Source organism: Acomys minous (genome assembly GCF_964271855.1).
Source record: "Acomys minous genome assembly, chromosome: 17".
NCBI lineage: Eukaryota > Metazoa > Chordata > Mammalia > Rodentia > Muridae > Acomys > Acomys minous.
The window spans coordinates 19800941-19822437 of record NC_140500.1 but is presented as its reverse complement, the minus strand read 5'-3'; the positions used below and the strand labels follow the sequence as shown (position 1 = coordinate 19822437).

General features: G+C 46.4%; 1 protein-coding gene across 1 annotated transcript in view; it reads right to left on the bottom strand.

Annotated features, from left to right (window-relative positions):
* Positions 1–21095, bottom strand: part of GALNT8 (polypeptide N-acetylgalactosaminyltransferase 8) — a 32366-nt gene extending 11271 nt beyond the window's left edge. Inside the window, exons 1-8 of the mRNA XM_084765598.1 lie at positions 20775–21095; positions 16882–17149; positions 11389–11555; positions 6596–6779; positions 5703–5900; positions 5104–5218; positions 2602–2787; positions 99–236 (exon numbers count right to left, since the gene is read on the bottom strand). Coding sequence (XP_084621724.1) covers positions 99–236; positions 2602–2787; positions 5104–5218; positions 5703–5900; positions 6596–6779; positions 11389–11555; positions 16882–17149; positions 20775–20961 — 1443 coding nt within the window. The 5' untranslated portion in view covers positions 20962–21095. The remainder of the gene's footprint in view (positions 1–98; positions 237–2601; positions 2788–5103; positions 5219–5702; positions 5901–6595; positions 6780–11388; positions 11556–16881; positions 17150–20774) is intronic.
* Positions 21096–21497: the final 402 nt, after the last annotated feature.

Sequence of the window (21497 nt, the reverse complement as noted above, 5' to 3'; positions counted from 1 at the left end):
AAGAGGAAGTGGGGAAGTGGCTGCTTCGGATGTCCAGCCTTGTCTTTTCACAATGAAGCAGTTCAAATCCGAACTGCAGTTTACAAACCAACACATACTCTTCCATAGCGGACAATGTTGGGGACTGGCTTCAAGAGCGGGTAGACGTTTTGCAGGTACCAGTCAAAAGTTTTGCATTTCAGTTTCTCCCGGAGTGCTCTTCTGGAAGAAATGTCTCCATAGTCGATCCCAGAATTCTGAAGAGAAAAATACGGGTGGCCTGTGGTCATGACACTTCACAGTACCCTGGGCTCCATCAGTTGACATGTAGTCACGGACTCTTTCCTTGTAACCATAGAGATAACCTTACAGTCTTATACTCACAGGGAAAAGAGAAAATCCTTTAGCCCTTCTCCAGACAGAGCCTGTGTGGGGGCGATACAAGCTGACCTCTCAGGACTGATTTCCCCTGTTTTGCGATGCCTGTTGGGATAATCTGATGTGTTTTGATGTTAATTACTGCTTGCTGCCTGACCCACCTTTTGCTTAATAAAAAGCCATCCCACCTGGACAAGACAAAGGAGATAGGTGGGGCTTGGAGAGAGAGGAATCTAATTTAAAAAAAAAAAAAAAAAAAAAAAGACTGCCAAAAGGAGAGAGAGAAACCTGAAGTGAAGAGAGGAAGGCCGCCATGGGTTAGCTGAAGGAGAAACACATGGCCGGCAGCGTGGATGGAGAATCCGGCCCAGATGAAAAACATAAACAAGTATATGGGATTATGGATGGGAGGTAGCTTAATAGAAGTAATTGGAAACAGATGGCATGGAATTGAGGCAAGGATTCCATGCCTGAGGCCCTATTGTGGAAGATAGTTTAGAGGATTGATATCTGCCCTGCCCCAGGTTAACTAAGGCTATTTTAAAATATAACAAGTGATATATATATATATATATATATCAAGTGTCTGTGTCTTGATTCATCACTAGCCAGGCCTACAGGTAATACAGATAATTTTTTAAAATAATAGATGCCCTGGCAACAAAGAGTGTAAAATACAATGGCCAGAAAAGCTTAAGTGACACTTCTGGTACCAAGACACAGACTGTAAAGGGAACTATACAGAAAGGGTTTTAGTGAGGAGCCACTGTGAAGGGATACTGAGCTAGGAAGATGGAGAAGGGCATGCAGAAACTGTATCTACTGTCTTCCCAGAATTCCAGAAGGTCTGCTTCTGACGGTACTTAGTTCATTGGTTTAGGGAACTTCCTTTACAAGTTGGCACAACTCAAGTATGACATTGTCGAAGTATAAAGCTAAGGTTGCATGGTTCGTTTGCCCACGAAGCCTGCTTTCCTGGACACCAAGAGACTTCCTCTCTCAACAGTGAGCTAATTGCAGGAGACTACCGACACTTCAGTAGGGGAACTTTGAAGGAGGTTTGGGTATTTTGGACATTTTTATCTTCCCCAGACTAGTGCTTCCTGTGCCACATCCAGCTCCTGTTCCTAGGCATTTCCTTCTAGGCTAATTCCACAGCCTCTCACTCCCTAGACTCCACAGCTTTCTGGAGACTACCTGATCATCCCCGTGATGGAAGGGGCGTCTTCCAATGCAGTGACTGGTCTCTGTGAGCCAAGCATGCCTCAATAAACAAGATCCAGAGGTCAGAGAGAGAAGACAGCACAGTAGCCTCAAGCAGATGGGGGGAATGTGGGCTTAGCTCAGAGCATCCCTATTCATGTGAATCTGGCAATACTACAATACCACGGGGCACCAACCATATCCTTACCCTCTTCAGAGAGCAAATGCCCAGGGCTGGGTGTGTTGCTCTGTTGGTAGAATGTTTGCTGAGCATGCGCAAAACCCTGGGTTCAGTACCCAGCATTATATGAAACCGAGTGCGGTGGCACATGCTTTTAAATTCCTAGCTCTTGGGAAGCAGCGGTGGGAGGGTCAGAAAGCCAAAGTCATCCTCAGCTACAAAGCATGTTGAAGCCATCCAGGGCTACAGGAGACTCTACTTTAGAGGAAGGTGGGGGCACAGAGATGCCCTGTGTTCTACCCTTCCCTTGGTATCAGATGAAGAGCATGGAAGAATCTAGAAGACAGGCTTGACTGCTTTGAGTCTATATCTCTCCCTGCCATGTGTTCATGGGTGTTCTCTCTAACAGTTTATTTCCAGCTCTCTCTATGCCTGGCTTCCTGGTCTATAACACATTCTGGAGGTGCATAACGGTGGTTAAACATCTCATAGGTGAGCCTATACTCCCAGCACTGAGGTAGCTGGGCCAGGATTGCCACGAGCTCTAAGCCAGACCAAGATGCTATGAAGACCCCCATCTTTAAAAAACAAAACCCCAAAGGTGAAAGATGAATGCATCCAACAGTATCTGGACACAGCATTATATGTACATACAACAGTGAACAGTCGCCACAAACTGGGGGCCTTACCTTAAACCTTACCTCATCCGTCAGTGAATCATCAATGAATCATCAATGAACGAGCCTTACCTCATTCACCAAGCCTAGGTTGTTGTGTTTATCCTAAAGCTTTTCATTTCCCCACCTTTCCTGACACCTCCTCTTCCTTCATTTCCCCCCTCCGTTCAATCCATGGCCAACCTGGAGGGGGAGGTTCCAGGCCGAGTAGACCATGTATTTGTATTTGTCCATCCAGATTTCAGCCACTCGCAGAGCGTTCCGCCGCAAGGGAATGCCTGGGTCCATAGCATAGGGCTTGTGGTGTCTCTCCAGGTGAGCGACCCGGGAGCAGGGTAAGATCTCAATCTTCCCTCCACACTGCCACACCTGCAAGAGGACAAGGCCACCTTCCTTCACTGACAGAGTCCTACAGCCGATGAACTGACAAGGAGATCCCACTTGAGGCCCTCCTCTTTTGAGTCAGGGTCTCACTCTTAAAGCTCAAGCTGGCCTGGGATTTGCAGTTTAGCCCACCCTGGCCTCATTGCAATCTTCCTGTCTTAGTTCCATGAGTGCTGGGACTGCAGACATGAGCCACCACAGACATCACAGAAAGTGTTTTATCTATCACTATAAGTTTAGTCTTCCCACCCCTCACCCCCATTTTAATGTCACTTCCCAAACTTCTTACATAAATCACACTGGTGTCAAACATCTGTCAGTCCAGCCTCCTTCCAGAAGCTCTCCTAAAAGGCTCTGCTGCTCAGACCAAGGAAGCCAAGACACTAGGCTAGAGGCACTGAGTTCTAAGGCATTCTCACTAGCCAACTTCCCACACTCCTTTTCTACTCACATGCCACATACAGAGCTACAGGGTGGACAGATGCTAATAGCCTCCTTGGTCCCTCCTCCTGAGGCCAGCACCCTCCCCCAAGCCTTTTCCCTTGAGTATGGGCCTGACACCTCCCAATCAAAAAGCCATGACAGAGGCCTTGAATATATGTGTGTGGTTGCATGTTAACAGATAGCAACATGCATCTTCTGCTAGAAGTCATAATCTCTTGTTGGTTTTAAAGAAGCCAGCCAATGTGTGATAAACTACCATATAGGGTACAGTCATAGACACATAACCAGAAAGTAAAAGTGGCTTCAACTGTCAGTCAGCAGACAGACAAACAAATGAACAAAAGCAAAAATTGAACGATGCCTCAGTTGTTTCGGCTTTAAGGCATTGAATGCTATCAACATCCTGCCACCTTAAAAGCAACTCCTTCCCCAGCCTAAATAAGAATCCAATACTGGCTGTCTATTGATTTTCAGCCTCACATGGACCCTGATCACAGATGCTATGAGTTAATAAATGCATCTCTCTAGGTGTGACGATGTACAGCTGTAGTCTCAGCCCTGGAGAGGCAGAGCAACACTGTAGTATGCTCACGATAACCTGGTCTACATAGCAAGTTGCACACTGGCCAAGGTCACATAATGAGACCCTGTATAGAAAAGAGAGAGAGAGAGAGAGAGAGAGAGAGAGAGAGAGAGAGAGAGAGAGAGAGAGAGAGAGAAGGTGGGGGAAGGGACCTTTGGCCTTGTCTCTTCTTCCTTTATACCTTGGGGATGGCATCCAGAGTTAAGGTTGTAAAAGCCATTTATATGCTAACACCCCCAAATCCTGTGTCCGGAAACCTTCCCAAGCTCACTTCACCTGCAGTAGCAGAGAGAGATCTGGGCTCTTCTCTCTGACTTCTGGTGCAAATTCCGCTATGCTGTGTGGTGCTTTCACTTCAGCCTTGGGCTGGTAAGTCGGCCAAAGGACTAAAGATGCCATGCCGGCTGCCAAGTCTGATGACCTAAGTTAGATCTCTGGGACTTACATGGTGGGAGGAGACTCCTGCAGGTTGTTCTCTGACCTCCACACATATGGAGGTCACACACACACACACACACACACACACACACACACACACACACACGAAAATAAATAGATTTAATAAAATCCTTTTCCAAAAGCTATTTTATTAAAAACAAAACAAGCCAGGTGTGGTGGAGCACACCTGTAATCCCAGCACTCAGAAGGCAGAGGCAGGTGGATCTCTGTGAGTTCGAGGCCAGCCTGGTCTACAGAGTGAGTCCAGGATAGCCAAGCCTACACAGAGAAACCCTGTCTCAAAAACAAAAACTAAAACAAAAAAAAATTAACTAACTAAATAAATAAATAGAATTTATCTTTATAGTTTCTGTTGGGGAGTTTGACTTGGGAAGCTAAGGCAGGAGCATGGCAGCTTCAAACTCAGCCGATGCAACTGGAAAAGACCCTGTCTCAAAACTATAGGAGCTTTCACTGTGCCTCAGTGGTAGGGTACATATCTATCAAGTCTTTGGGCTTGTCTTCCCCAGAGATGGTCAACCCCAGAAAGTGGATTTAAAATTCGTGGAATCCTCTGGAGAGAAAGGAACATCTCTACCCAGCCTTGGCTCTCCCACTAACCACCAAAGCTCTCACATCACATGATACAGACCTATGCCAGAGACTTCCACTCCAAGGTCCTGTTGACTACCAATCACCCCAGGGCCTGAGAATGTGCCTATCTGTCCATCTCTTGAGCAGTACACGCAGCTGAGTCCTAGGCTTCCAGAATGCCTGTGACTTTCTGTTATGCCCCCCCTCTGCTTTGTCCCCTAGGGAAGAGGGAAGGTGCTCACCCTCAGGCTAAGTTCCACGTTCTCTCCTCCATAGAGCAGCATCCCACCATCCAGAGCCCCCAGCTCTTCCAGGAAGATCCTGTTGGCGGCTAGGATGCCCATGATGGAAGGGCTCCTGTAGAGTACATGGCAAGGGGGTTTCTAATCCCTCTCCAAGAAGCAGGTTTGCATGGAGGGGGGGCTGGGAAGCCCCCCGCAGTGGTCTTCAGCATCTACCCTAGCATCTTCTCATCCTGAAGGCTTTGCTGAAATGTTTACTGTGCTGCCACCACCCTTCACAAATGATGGTAGAAGTCACCTTTGTCATCTTTCTTCATAGTCTCATAAGAAGGCATGCTAGAAGATGCCCCCAAGTACTTCCTAAAATTCTAAATACTTCTGATTTTTCTCTGGAAATCTAGATAATCCAAAATGTCTATAATATTTAATCTGGGGCCAGGCCTTTGGGTTTTGTTTTGTTTTTTACTATTATTATCATTGTTAAATGCTTTTCGTATCCTTTATCTGTTCCTCCACCCCACCTCTATTACAGTCATCAAAGATAGACAAGCCCTGCACGATGCACTCTGATTGCGCTCCCTCAGCATGCTCATACTTACTTCATTGGAGCAGTGGCATCCCCCAGATCGATCCAGGCTTGTGGGATAGGATCATACTGGCACCACAGCTTCCAGCTAAAGCCATCTGAAGCCAGTTCGTACTTCTTCAGTTCAAACGTATCGAAATCAATATTGTCAAACACAGGAGACACGACCACGGTGTGGTCTTCCTGAATCCGAGCCAAAATGGGCTCCGCCCTAGAAGAGAACAAGGCAGAGCCAGCAGAGGGCTGGAGCAGAGATGCTCTATGAACCACGCCTTGATGTGGTGGGAATTCTTACTTCAGGACTCTAGATAGCTGGGACTCCTGACTCCTTGAGCCAGGATAAGAGCAGATTTGAAATTAGTGCTCAAATGCCACCCCCAGGCCTTGGTGAATGAGGACTGCCAATATTCTACCCAAGTTTACATTATCCGTGTTTCCAGATGGTGTCTCTCTGCTGTGTGATTTTCCACGCTATTCATGTAATCTTTATTTCATGTCATTTAAGAGCTAGGAAAACTGGAGGAATTGCCAGTGGTTACATTTTGCATTTTAAAGAGAAAGACACGAATGCTTAGTTAAGTGGCTATTCAAACTCACAAAATTAGCAATATTGTGAATATTCTAAGCCTTATCCACCTCACTCAAACATGCTTGCAGCTAGTGTCTTGACTTTGTGACTCTCCTGCCTGCCTCTACATTCCAAGTCATGAGATCATGGGCTTATGCCACCACACCTGGCTTATACTATTTCTCTTCTCCAACAAGACATCCCCGAATGAAAGCTTTATAGCTTCCCTTTGTTCAAGGACCGGTGTAAGTGCTCCCTGTCTCGACAGCATCCTGACTTGTCATATACAGTAGCTTAGTTCTGTCTTTTCCTGAAAGCCGCAGCCTTCCAGAACCTACCATCCAATGTTCACTTCGATGTGAGCATCCAAGATGGCAACCACATCGGCTGTAGCAGCTTCCAGGCCGGTGTTTCGGGCTTGTGCGAGACCTCTTCTCTTTTTGTGCCTTATGAGTTTCAGTAGGACTGGATAGTTCTGGTTGTAAAGCTTAATCTCCTCATCCAATCTCGCCTTCAGTTCTCCTACCAACACACAAGCACAGAGACCCTGAGTGCAAAAATGAACGTGACACAGAAATGTACACTGTCCTGTGGGTGATGCCACTATAAGGTGAGCAACTCCAGAAGCCTTACTGAGGGTGCAGATGACATTTGCCCAGTGGCTTCCCCCCAGATATTTAGTATTATTCCTTTTTTCCCTTTCCCCGTCCTTGAATATCTCTGCTTGGGACATATGAATCACTGGCTACGAGTACATCATTGTCATCATCGTTGTTGTTGTCTTCGTTGTCATTGTCGCCGTCATCATCATCATCATCATCATCAAGCTGTTTGATTACTTTACATCTGTATCACAGCTTTCCTTCCCTCCTCTGCCCCCAGTCACTCCCTCTTTACTTCTCTCATTGCCCCCCGCCTTTTCCCCTTCTCCTCAGCCTTGGCATGTCAGGTTGCAGTAAGACTGGGCACGTCTTCTTCTATTGTGGCGAGATGAGGCAGCCCAGTTAGGGGAAAGAAATCCAAAGGCAGGCAGTGCAGTCAGAGACAGCCCTGCTCCTGCGTTAGCAGTTCCACATGAAGACCCAGCTGCACAGCTGTTACATGTGTACAGACGGCCTAGGTCAGTCCCACGCATGCTCTGTGCTGGGCAGTTCAGTCCCTATGGGCCCAGGTTACTTTTCTGTAGGTTTTCTTATGGTGTCCTTGACCTCTCTGGCTCCTTCACTCCTTCCTTCCCCTCTTCCACAGAATTCCCCAAGCTCCACTCAATGTTTGGCTGTGGGTCTCTGTATCTGTTTCCGTCAGTTTCTAGGTGAGGCCTCTCTAATGACAGTTATGCTGAGCTCCTGTCTGCAAGTATAACAGAATATCATTAACAGTGTCGGGGTGGGCTCTCTCTCATGGCATGGGTCTCAAGCTGGGTCCCTCATCGCTTGGCCCTTCCCTCAAATTCTGCTGCATCTTTCACTCCTGTACATCTTGTAGGCAGGACAAATAAGTTATGGGTCTAAAAGGTTTTGTGGCTGGGTTGGTGTCCAAATCTCTCCATTGGAAGTCTTGCCTAGCTACAACAGATGGCCGGTTCAGCATCCATAGCCTCCATTGCTAGGAGTCTTAGCTAGGGTCACTCTCATAGATTCCTGGGAGTTTCTTGTGTCCTGAGAAACTCTAGGTAAAGAACCAAGGCAGGCCTGGCTTGAGAATCTAAGGCTGCAGCCCTGCTGGATGAGTTTACAGAGTCAGCCTGGGGAATCTCCATAGCTTACTTGCAAGGCCTCCTAGAAAACTCAAGATAAGCAGCTTTGCTTTGTTTTCCACATCCTGGGCTCTTCTGCTGGAGTCACAATGGGAACAAATGCTCAGACTGATCTTCTATGCTAGCATCTGGCTGAATGTAGCTCTAGTTGGCTCTCAATATTATGCAAGCAAGACTCACTCTTCCCAGACTGTTTACACGGATTTTTTTTCCTTCCCCCTCTCCCCCTTCTTTTCACAAAGCCTGTCTCTGCCTTTGTCAATGCAGGCTACCAGTTGCCTTCTTTACATATTTGAAAGCAGCCTCCGCTTTCATACAAATCGCTAAGTAGTATGCAAAATAGCTAACCAAACAACCCAGCTGTCTACTGATGACGTATTTTTTTTGGCTTGGTTGTTTTTTTAAACAGACAGACACTCTAACCTAGTATTCTTAAACTCAAAGTAATACCTGCACCTTAGCCTCCTAAGGACTGGCATTACATGCATCGCTAATAATATTAATTCACTTAGACACACCCTGTGAATATCAGCATTAACTGAAGTATTCCCAATTTACAGAAGAAAAACTAAGGCATGGGAAAAGTAAAAAACTTTCCAAATTATACACCCAGTTAATGGCACAGCCACTACCTTTAATCACGCATTGGCTCAAGACCCATGCACACAGCTGCTTGGTTCTACTAAATGCCCCCATACCCCCTCTCCTTGTGTCCAAGGGATACAATTCTTGTTGGTTACTCTCTCAAGAAATGAATCCATTTGTGAAGCCTAGGTTAGCCAGCTCCTAAAATCAACACTTACATGGCTACGGCACTAAAATTTGCCTGGCGTTATTTTTCATTTATTTATTTATTTATTTCCCGATCTGTTTTGTAGTGGAGGTGTACCCATAGCACAGCACGGATGTTGAAGACAGGGAACAGCCCATAGGAGCCAGTTCTTTCCTTTTACTGGGGAGTTTCTGAGGAATTAACTCAGGCCATGCAGCTGGAAGGCAAGCAAGTTTGTCCACTGAGCCATCTTTCTGGCTCTTGCTCCATTTTACAACATCTTCTCCATATGTGCACCGTGGCATGCGCATTTTACAACATTCCGTCCATATGTGCACAGTGGCATGCGTACGGCTGCATCCCACCACCACCACCACCACAATAGCAGTAAATAGAATAAGTTAACAAAACTATAATTTGAATGATGTGTCGCATGTTGGTGGCAGTTACCACAGTAGGCAGCTTTATCTGGCTTTTCATGATGTAGCTGCTGCCCTCACCAGTGATCTTACTTGTAGCATCAGTGTTACTGTCCCACTACAGAATCTTGAGTTGTGCACGGGATTATAGAACTATTGTAGGGGTGCAGAGATCTTTTGAGACCTTCCATCCCAACCTTTGCACCAGCTCCATGAAGAAGCTGAGTCCCAGAGACATGAGAGATCTTGTCTAAGGTCACCTGAGGCAGGACCAAGTTGGTCCTGGACCTTCAGATATGCAGGGTACACATCTAGAGCTCCTTTTTCCTACTAGCTGAACCAGGGTACAAGTTGGTACCCTTCTCCATGACTAGAAACGATTGGAACCTGTTCTCATTCACGATTTCCAGTGTAATTTGCTCTATAAAGCCTTTCTCCTTTCTCATTAAGTTAACGACACTGCTAGAACGGGGGATGTGTGCAAATGAACAGAAGTAGTTCTTCAGGGGCTGAGCCTTTTCAGCCCCACCCCCTCTCTTCCTCTCTCTGCAGTGACCTCAGGCTCAATAACCCTCCTCATTTCTCTCATCCTTAAAGATGCCCAGCGAGGGAACAAAAGGCCTACCACACGTATTGTCCTTGGCTGGTGCCATAGTTTGAGCAGGACCCGGTGGCACTCAGAGGAAGGATAGCAGGCTACCAAGAAGAGACTTGATACCCTATGAGCATATACAGAGGGAGGAAGTAACCCTCAGTCACAGTCATAGGGGAGGGAAGTAAGGGGAAAGTGGGATGGAGGGAGGAATGGGAGGACACAAGGGATAGGGTAACAATTGAGATGTAATATGAATAAATTAATAAAATATATATTTTTTTAAAAAGGCCTACCACTTCAAAAGTCCACACAGTTTAAAAATCCTTCTTTATCATCAGCCCCAACCTCTGGTTCTATAATTTAATCCTGGTGTCTTTTTATTGGATACCCAAAAATGGTAGAAGCAAGAAGAAATAGTGTTAGCTATCCTTCTTAGCATGGTTGGAATAACCCATAACCATGGTTTGCATGAAAGTGAACCCTGGGATGTTGTGATTCTTGGGGATCCATCTGTTAGGGGAGGGAGCTGCTGTTCTGAATTTAGAAGGCAAACCCTCAGGCCCATCACGGTGATGCGCCCCAGTAGTATAGCCCAAGAGAAATGATGGTGGCAGGGCATGATGGTCACTTAACCTGCAGGAACCCACAAGGTCCATCCTCAGTATTGCCTGGACTGGATGTGCTGGCACACAACTGTCATTCCAGCACTAGGGAGGTGAACATGTACGACAAAAATCACCCTTGACTGTGTAGTGAGCTTTAGACCATCCTGGGCTACCTGAGGCCATGTCTCAAAAACTGGGGTGGGGGGTGGGGAAGGGAGAAAGCAAGTACTCAAGACTACAATCTGTCTCTTCCCCTTGTGCCCTTCTTAGATAGGTAGACCTGGGGCTGGGTAGCCTGGGGACAAGACTTACTGCCACCCGAGGAATCCTAGAATCCCAGCATCCTTTTCCCCAGGCTTTCTTACCTGAGAAATTTGGTCTTGCCTTATAAAGGGAGGCTCTGAATCCCTTCTTGGGATCTGAAAGCCCCGCTTGTGGTCTCATCCACCTCAACCCTCAGGTCTCTTTCATAGCACTGTTTTCTTGGGACACAGATAACTTTCAAGTCACATGACTCGGGCCTGACTCCAAATCCATACTGACCCACCATGCAATTTGAAAGTAACATTTTTATTTGTTTGATTTTTGTTTTTCGAGACAGGGTTTCTCTGTGTAGCTGTCCTGGACTCACTTTGTAGACCAGGCTCACCTCAAACTCACAGAGATCCACCTGCCTCTGCCTCCCTGAGTGCTGGGATTACAGGCGTGCACCATGTGCCCAGCTTCTGCCATGCAATTTGGACACACTGTGCTTTTCCTGTGTCTTTCTTTCCTTACGTGTGCAACTGAGATGATGACCTGTACTCCTTGCTTCATGAAATTTAAACATGCCTGGCACAGATAGATGATTACTACTTTATCTTTTCCTTTTCTCCCCGAGAGATACTCACTATGTCCCAAACTCCTGCGTGACAACCTCTCTGCAGCCAAGCTGAGATGGCCAATGGGACCCGTGTTTCCCCATCCTTCCCTCAGGATCCTCACCGTGGGAGCTAAAGTCATCCACCAGGATGATCTCCTTCAGCAGCCGGGTTGGGGTCCGGTTGGTGACGCTGGTGATGGCCCTCTGAATGACGGACAGCGCTTCATTCATAAATATGAGGATGACACTGAGTGATGGGAGCTGGGCGGGGTATGTCTTCTGAAGACACCTGTGAGAGTAAGACAGCATTCTTCATAACACATTATTCTTTCATTACTTAAACATTGATATCCAGTCTTCCTCAAGTCACTAACCCTCAAGCTCAATGGGTGAGGAAAAACCTGAGGTTTTTATCCAAGAAGCAAAAAGGTTTTATATCTATTTTTTTTTTACAGTTTTTTTCTGTTCATACAGAGGCAATCCATCACCTTTTCATTCATCTACAGAGGTTATGTTATACATCAGATGCCTAGAATTTAGTCATCTGTGTAACTATGGCTTTATATGTATTGACAAAACCCTCATTTTAAAAGCACTATCATTGAGAAATAATTTACATGCAATAAAATCCATCTATTTAAAAAGCATGCAACTTCCTAGATTTGTCGGTCACAGAGTTGAGTAACTGCTAGCATTAATTTTAGAGTGAAAAAAATGTATGTGGAGGTCAGAGTTAATGTATGTGGAGGTCAGAGTTAATGTATGTGGAGGTCAGAGGTTAATGTCAAGCACCTTCCATGATTGTTTTTAACCTTATTTTGTTGATACAGGAATTCTAACTAAACACGAAGCTTTTCAATTAGGCTAAGCTGGATGGCCATGGAGAATCCATCTGTATCCACCTGCCAGGACTCGGGTGACAGATGTGCTTGGGCTCAGAATTCAGGTCCTCAAGCTTCAGAAGCAAACACTTTAGTTACCAAGTCATACCCCTAGCCTCTAATTTTAGAAAAATGAATGATCACGTAGAGAGAAAGCCTGAAACATTGCAAGTTATTTGCTATTTCTCCCAAACCCATTCTGTTCACTGTCCTCATTAGCCATAGACATATACTAAAGGATTTCTGTTTTTACAGATATCTACTTACTCTGGAGCTTTCATGTAAATGAAAACAAGTTGTATATTCTGCTGAGCATAAAATTGTCATTAGTGTTGCAGCAGGTACCAGTGGCTTTCTTTTTGTGATCAAATAGCATTACATCAACAAGATCTAACCTATACTGCTTACCCATTTGCCAGCACGTGGGCATGAAGTATACTTAGGGTATTTTTTTTCCTCTGGGGAAATTATGAACAATTAGAGAAACATTCTTAAGCAAGCCTCTTTTTAGAAATTACTTATTTTTACTTTATGCGTATGAATGTTTGTCTGTATATATGTATATGCTTCACATTCCTGCAGTACCCATAGAGGCCAGAAGAGGGTGTCAGATCTCCTGGAAATAGTTACATATGGTTGTGAACCTCAACGCAGGTGCTGAGAACAAAACCTGAATCCTTTGCAAGAGCAGCAAGTACTCCTAACTGCTGAGCTACCTCTCCAGCCCCTGTACAAGCTTCTTCACTGGCATGTTCCTGGTTCTCTTATATAAAGTGATATGGCACATGTAAGTGCTTCAGTCTATGACGGGCCACATATACAAACATGGTTCCTTTTGCATTATGTCACCCAATGATATTTCAGCTGTCTTAGTTTATGTAAACACATTCCCCAAAACTTAAACTATCATGAAGTGACATGTGACTTTAATTAGAGTCTCCAGAGCAAATTGGGAATGTGAAGGTCAAAGGGATGAGTATAAAGATTTTTAAAAATATAATCTGAAGAAATTATGGCATATGGCTTTTCTTTTGTGTCTAGAATCCTAGAAGTTGACCTGGGTCAGAGTGGCTTTACTGTTTACACTACTCAGAAGATGTGACAAGGGCCTGAATGCCCAGAGGCTTCCACTGCCCTTTGGTAGGCCTGTGTGTGGGCTGAGGAACGATGGCCATCTGTTTGCTGCTCGGTGGGTGCAGGCCAATCCTGGCACACAGGCATGGCTAGTCCCCCCAGGCACGAGTGTGATTCCCAGGGTGTTCTTCTTGTCTGTGTCTTCCCAGCTTCCGTTAAATTTCTGAATGTTCCACCGTCATGCGGGTTACTAGCTAGATGGTAAGCTATGAGCTTCCTCTCAAGTTCTCCACCAAGGAGGCATGGTTAGCTGGGAGTGGTGGCACAAGCCTTTAAGCTCGGCACTAGGGAGGCGTTGACAAGTGAATCTCTGTGAGTTCCAGGACAACCAGAGCTACATAGTGACACCTGGACTTAAAGGCTGTTCCACATAAGGCCAGTTCCTTAGAAAGAGCAGGGAAGAATTTCACCCTGTATTCCATCCTGCACAGAGTTTCTGCATCAGTAGTCAGGGGCCCTAGGGGGAGCCGAAAGCAGCTCCTTTGTCCTGAGCTGGAGTGACATGCCATTCTGCAAGCCAACACAAAGAACAGGAAGGTGGTAGGAAGGAGACAGCATCCTCTGGGCTTCCTGACTTTGGTGTTCTAATATACAACTTCTTCTGTGAAAGTAGTCTGGGGGAGGGGACAACTGGAGCTCAGAGCTCTTGGTCTGGTGCAGTTAGAGCTGCGGCAGAGGGTGTCAGCAGATGGAGGAAGAGGTGGAGGTGAGGAGGGCGGGAGTCACAGGTGCTTCAGCCACCTCCCAAGGCAGAGGACTTGCCTCTCACTGTGGGGATGGGGAAGGTGCGAAGCATTTGCAGATGGCTTGCCCTTCCCGGGGTGAAACCAGAGCCCTATGAGAAATGCAGTGGTGAGAGCCCCCTTGAACACTCCTCCCCAGACTAGAGAACTCATCATAGAATATCATTCTGCAGAGCTGGGGTGGGTGGGGGGCAGGGTAGAGAGAGAAAACAGTGGCTCATATGCCACAGACTCCCACTGAGCCTTGTTGAGATTTAGAAAATGTTCTTGCCAGGATGATTCTGTTTGCTGTGTATCCTTGAGAGACATTTCTGGCACTGTTGTGCATCATTTTCCCCAGTCAGATGGCTGCTTTGTTAGGGGGGGAAAGATGCTTCAACGTTTTGCCACTCTGGAAGGATAGCCAATCCACACTTAAAAATTAAAGTGCTTGTCAATTTTCCTGCTAAATATCCACATTTGTGAAGCCTTTGATTGCATTGGGAACTTTTCTCACCCATGGTACAAAATATCCTGCAGAGAAGAAGGGCTCCTTTGTGCTCAAGGTTCAAGAGGGTACAGTCCATCAGGGCAGGAAAGGGCACAACACTAACCCACATTGCCACATATCAGGAAGCAGAGAGGAGGGGCTACTGGCCCTGCTGCCTCTCACCCCACCCCTGCCCCTTTAATTCAGTCCTGGAAAACAGCTCAAAGAGGGAAGGAAGGAAGGGAGGGAGGAAGAAAGGAAAGAAGGAAGGAAGGAAGGAAGGAAGGAAGGAAGGAAGTTGCAATTCAATAATAAAAACAATGTATCCAAATAGACACTTCTAAAAGGAAAAAAAGACATGCAAATAGATAATGCACAAATAAAAAGATGTTTAACATCATTAGGCCTCAAAATTTTAAATAAAAAAACAAAGCACAATGAGACTCCTTCTCACAGCCAACAAGTTAACTGCTCAGACATGCACACAGTAACAGGTGAGCAGGTGAGCCAGGACTCTGGGACTACACTTCATCAGTGGCACACTTGCTTATAATCACAAGGGCCTGGCTTCAGCCTCAGCACCAGACCTGGCTTCTGCTCGGCAGGGTGGCCCAACCCTGCAATCCCAACCCTTGTGAGGCAGAGATCTATGTAGCCCAGGGCTCAAACTCCCTGAATTCTCAATCCTTCCTCAAAGACAGAATATAAGCCAATTGTGCAGCCCCTTTAGGAAACAGGCAGGCAGGCCTTCAAAAGGCTAAATACAGAGATACCCATATGAGGCAGCAGCTCTACCGCAGGGTCTACAAGGTGAAGACCTTTGTTCAAATACAAGCTTGCACACGAAACAAGCCTTTTTTAGAAGACCACACCCACACTTTAGGGTAAGGCACTTCTTTCTGAGTACCCCTTTTCCCCTTAACCTTCTTGTTTGTGTATTTTCACGTGTGTATCAAACTCCAACTCAGCTTCACTTAAAAAGCAAAACACGACAATACTATTCACTGTAGCCCAGACCTGAAAACAGTAGAACACACAAAAGCAAATTGCTACATATCAATATAAAGGGGAAGTATCAATGCACACCATTAGCCATTGCATGCATAGTACTTTGGACACGCTATAGAAAATGAAAAAAAGACAGACAGAAACACACACACACACACACACACACACACACACACACACACACACACACACACATTACATGATTCCATCCTAAGAAAAGCCTAGAACAGGTAAATCCGCAGGGACAAGGAAGCTGTGGATGAAATGGAGCATGGCTTCTGAAGAGCACAGGCTTTCCTTATAAGATGATCAAAATGTCTCAAGATTGTGTGGCTCGTGCACAACCCTGAACATATTAAAAGCCTTTGCAAGACATCGTGCCTCACACCTGTAACACTAGCATACTAATGGTAAAGGGACCGCCAAAAGTTGGAGATCAACCTAGACTACATAACAAGGCCCTGATTCAGTTAATTTACTAATTGTAATTTAAAAAAACATTCATTTCATATCTTAAATGGATAATTCTGTGATATCTGTCAACAAAGTTATAGCCAGGAATGCAGTGTACACCTGTAATCCCAGGGCACACAGGGTTAAAACGGGAAGATCAGGAGTTCAAAGTCATCTCAGCCACATAGATTTTGAGGCTAGCGTGGGCTACTTAAGCTCATGTCTTAAAAAAAAGAAAAGAAAGAAAGAAAGGAAAGGAAAGAAAAAAAGAAAAGGCTTGAATGGTGTTTGCTTGTTTTTAATTGTAGGATGAAAGTGTGTGTGTGAGAGAGAGGAGGGCAGAAAGATCTGGAGCAGTGGGGAGGGAAACTGGGAGGAGGGCTGCACCCAGGAAAGACTCCACATTTGAGATTCAGTCAGGAACAGGATCCAGGTGGAGAACTGAGGGAAAGCCAAGGCAGAAAGCATCACTGCTGAGTGAGGTGGGCCAGGAGCAAGTCCTGGCTCTGCTCTGGGGTTTCCATCTGGCAGAAGATTTGCTCCAACGGGAAGGAATCCTTTGGACATCTCTTCCTGAGTGGCCTCACCCCATCTCCAAGGAACTAGCAGTATCTGGATGAGTCCATATCATCTCCGGTACACCATCATAAAATAAATTAAAAATAAGAGCTCACCTCGGCATGGTGGTAGGGCACACTGTAATCTCAACGCTCGGAAACCTGAGGCCAAAGGATCTCTAGTTTGAGGCCAGCCTGGGGTACATTGTCAGGACTTACCTCAAAATAACAAAACAAAATCAAATACAGCCATAAAAATGTCTGTTCATCCCCTTCCCCACAGTCCTCAGCTTCTGTCACCCCTCCCTCTACCCCTTCACTTGCTTGGCCTCGAAAGGTCATCACCAAAGTCACCTCTGGTCCAGCACACCTGGTGTCGCGGGTGTCAGGGATGCTACGGTTATGGGGTAATTGGTTGCTGAGGAACACGTTGTAGCCAAACTCCAGGAACAAGTCCAGGGCTTCCTGCTGCTGCTCCTCAGACAGCCCCTTCCCCCATTGCTGGAAGATCTTGGAGCTCGGGAAGAATCTCTTGGGTGCCAACCTTGCTTTCATTTCCTTCCAGCCAGGGAGGAATTCACCATTTCCCCACTTTGCTACGTGGCCTTGTCGCTTCGTAGTCAATTTCATACTTTTTCCTGCAAATAAAGAGGGTGGGAGTGATGTGGAAACATTTCAACCAATCTTTAAAGAGCTGGGCACTGCTTTCCATCCTAACATCCCCAAGAGCCGTTTCTCTCTGCTACAGTTTGCATCTCAAATGTCCCCACAAGAGGCTGGGGGCCTGAGGCTTGTCTTCCTCCCCAGCACCATTAGGAGAGAGTGGAGACTTTAAAAGATAGGGCCCAGCTGAGAGTCTTCCAATCGCATGGGGGCTGTCCTACAAAGGGGACACTGGGGACCTGGACAGTGTTCTCTTTGCTTCTCGTTTCCACGCAGTCACCAGCTTCCTCCACTGGTCACCTGCCTCATCTCAAGCTCGAAGCAAGCAGCAGTTCAACCGATACTGCCAATCAACCGTGAGCCTGACTTCCAAGGCATTGAGAACATGCAAGCTGTCCCTTTTATAAATGGATCAGGTCAGGAATCTGTTACACTAGGGGAAATTGGTTAGTGTACTCTCCACATTTCAGACCTTACAAACTCTTGCCCCAGAGAAGATGACGGGTAAAGGAACCTTGTCCGAGCTGTGCAAGGCTGCTCTAGCAAGGCCTGTGGAAGGTATAGCTTCCCCTCAGCACCACCAAAACCTACCCAGCCCTCACCCTAAGGTTCCTTTAGGAGATGACTTTGGTCTGAGAAATGATTCATAATAAGATAATAGCTCTCAGAATGAGACCCCAGAGTCACATAAGAGATGTCAGTTGTGGTTTTTTTTTTTTAAGTTGTTGGTTTGGGTTGTTTTGGGTTGGGCTTTTGATTTTTAATGTTGATATCCCCCAAATTAGAATCTTAGGGCCAGGTGAAGGCAGAGACAGAAGAAAGCTCTGTAATTGTTTCACAAAAACCAATCACACTATTGTAGCTAGCAAAAATATGTTGGAGTGTCACACCAGCCACCCTTACCTTCCCATCCCACCAGAAACTTTTAAGTTAAGGACAAGCCAGGCTTATATTTTCAGTTTGTTTGATTTTAAGATTGTCCTCAGGAGCTCATGGGAAATGTAGCACCCCATCCTTCCCCAGATACCCTAACCATGGCTCTCGGGGTAGAGTAGAGAAGCTGTTCATTTGGTTTAGTTTGGTTTGTCTCCAACAGTTGCTCCTGATAGAGCAAATGGCTACAGTCATCTGGGAAACACGGCCTTAACCCAAAACAATGACCAGATGGTGACAGACACACGTAGGGGAAAGTCCTTGCAGAGGAGGCCTAACAGGTCCAGTGGACCAATCGTCACAATGATGCTTCCCACTCAGAAAGTGGCCTGCAGATGTCACCCTGCCTCCTACTCCTACTGACTTAACTTCACCTTGACAACAGGCCTGCAGGACTTATGCTGCAAAGTGGAGAGAGTCTTCATGGAGGCAATTTAAAGGCTCTCCAACTGCAGAGAGAGAGAGAGAGACAGAGAAAGAGACACAGAGAAACAAAAGAGAGAGGGAGAGACAGAGGGACAGTGAAACAGAGAAATGAGAGACAGACAGACAGACAGACAAAGACAGACAGAGACAGAGAAGACAGAGACAGAGACAGAGAGAGACAGAGACAGAGAGAGACAGACAGTGAAACAGAGAAATGAGAGAGAGAGAAAGAGAGAGAGAGAGAGAGAGAGAGAGAGAGAGAGAGAGAGAGAGACAGAGAGCGCACTTTAAGTATTAGACCCCACAATGGTAATGAAGCCTTTCTACAGTGGGACCACTTGTTCCTCCCCCCGCAACTCACTTTAAATTCCAACTGGACTGACAGGAGCCCTTTACCCCATCCAGAACCTCTATGCATGTTAGGCAAAGGCAGAGTTCTGGATGACTTCAGTCCAGGCTTTCCAGCTTGGCAAGGGACCATCCTGCTGCACGGCTTCTCCCTTGGACACAAGCACGTGGCTTGTTGAGCAGAATGTGTGTTGGACTCCAGAAGCACGCAGAGCCTTCTGAAACAGGAGCAGGAAAGGCTGCAACTGGGAGGCAAACGTGTGCAAGGGATGACATAAGATTGACCCAAGGAGAAAGAAAAAAGATTAAGGGAGGGGCTTAAGATGAAAGGCAGATGAGAAAAAACAAACTTAGGAGGGGAAACAGTGCTTCGTCTGTCAAAAGAGACCATGTAAATGCCCTGCGTGTTTGCTCAGTGGAAAAGAAAAGCAAGAGCACAGTACTGAGTGTTCAAATCAAACCCTACTATTATTCATACTGTTCCACACTGCGCACCTGCTCATACAATGGCCCCGTGTCCCCTAGCCTCCAAACCCCTCTGTGAATATTGTTATTTGATTAATTTATTACTTTGAGAGCACTTCTTCTCCTTTGAACTCTTGGTCACAGGTATACAGCACCTTGCCTGGTTTTCACGTCTCCATCATTTTAAAAGACTCTTTAACTAGACATGGCAGCACATGCTTAGAATCCCAGTCCTCCGAATACTAAGGCATCAGGGCTGTGAGCTGCAAGTGAAATAATAATCGCAACAGCATCGTTAGCTCTAGCTCCAAGCTGGCACACCCTGGGGCTGTAATCCTGATCCTGGTTTACACATTCAATGCCTCCTGGCAATTTGGAGACATGAGGCTTTCGCGAGGAAACAGAATCACAAACCATCCCAAGGCATGTTGAAACCTTACCCTGAACTTTAAATCAAGAAGCTAAACTTGAGCATATATCAGCCAGTCACACTACAACCAACCCCAGAACTCAGGAGGCTGAGGCAGAAAGATAGTTAAGTCCCAGGACAGACATGGCTACATAGAGAATCCCAGAGCATCGTGAGCTCTAAAGCAAGATCTTGTCTCAAAAACAGGGATGGGATTTGGGGTGGGGTGGGGTGGGGTAGGGTGGAGGCTGGTTTATATTACTTTCCAAATAGCCCTTGAGGGTTGGCAGGTATCTCTCCTCATCCCTGTCACTGTCATTTCTTGCTCAGAGTCTCACACCAGATGTCCATATTGTGTCTTTGACCCTCTAACAAATCTGCTATGTAATCATGATGAGAATTCTTGGCAAAACAGAGTCAGGTCTTTGCCCTCTCAACACTCCCATTGTTAAAGAACTTCTGGATCACAACCCGTGCCCCAGGTCAGGTTCAGTCTCCTGTTCTCAATGAGCCAATTAAATGAGCCAAATTAAAAATAGAAAGCAGGAAAAAAAATAGAAAGCAGGAAAAGGAATTCATCTAAAATAGCCAAGTTGGGAAGAGCAACAAAGAGATCTAGGGACACCTTTCCCCCACGCTCAATCCATCTTCTGTGTCCTGAGGGAGATAAGGCTTGAGTAGAGGGCCTAAGACATGCACAGCTAAGCCGTCAGGTCCATCCTTCACCTCCACCACTAACACATCCTTGTCTGGGCTCCAGTCTCACCCAGTAATGATGATCTGGGACAAGTTGTTAAAACTGTGTGAAATCTTGCTGAAGTTCAGTCTCCGAGTACGAGATCCCTGGGGGAATTCCCCTTTCTTCAGAGTCCGTTGTTCCCATAGTGCTATAGTCAGATTGAAGAATCGGCCTCTCTGCTGACTTTTTTCCCTTGGTGCCCCTTTCTCCCTTTAAGTTCCTAAAGCTACCTTAGCCCGCACACCCTAAGATGTCCCCTCTGAGAAGGCGTGGTACTTACTCAAGTGGTGCATATCCTTCTTCAGGTTCAAGGGGCTCTGGGCCACCGCAGCCCCCTCCTTGTGCAGGCTGCCCACAACCAAACTATGTATGGCCTCCCTGGTGTAAAACAGCAGCAGGATGTTGGCTGCTAGCAGAGTAAACTTGGCACAGAGGGCCTTGGAGCAGCTCCTCCTCCAGAGCCTCATCGCGAGCCTTGGGGAGACCTGCTCCCTTCTTCTGGCAGAGCCGGTGGCTACCCAGACAAACCCGGGAGCAGAGCCCACCAGCTAGGCTGTGTCTCAGATGGGTGGTAGCTTCACAAATGACACCCTACCTGCCAAGCCTGGTGGCCTCTGGCTGGAAACACTGTCACAAGGTACCTGGTTTGTCTCTAAAGAGTGTCAGGCATGGGCAATGAACCAGGGCAGTCACCCAACAACTGGGAGATCACCCAGGCATATTTGTCCTCACTTCAGAAGTCAGGAGCATGGTAGTGGCTCCTGTAGTTACCTCAGCCTGCCTAAGGAAAAGTCCTTCCTCCATTTGACTTTGGGTTTTTGCCTATCAAGTGCAAGGCTTAGGTAGTGAGCCATTATGTCTGGTTAACGTTTTGCTTTTCATGGTCTCTTGCTATGGAATAACAATTAGGGCTGGTCTCAGAGGGGCCCAAGAAGAGAAGGAGGACGTGAAAGGAATCTGTAAAGCAGAAAGAGCCCATGGTGGATGTCTGTTCCTACACAAC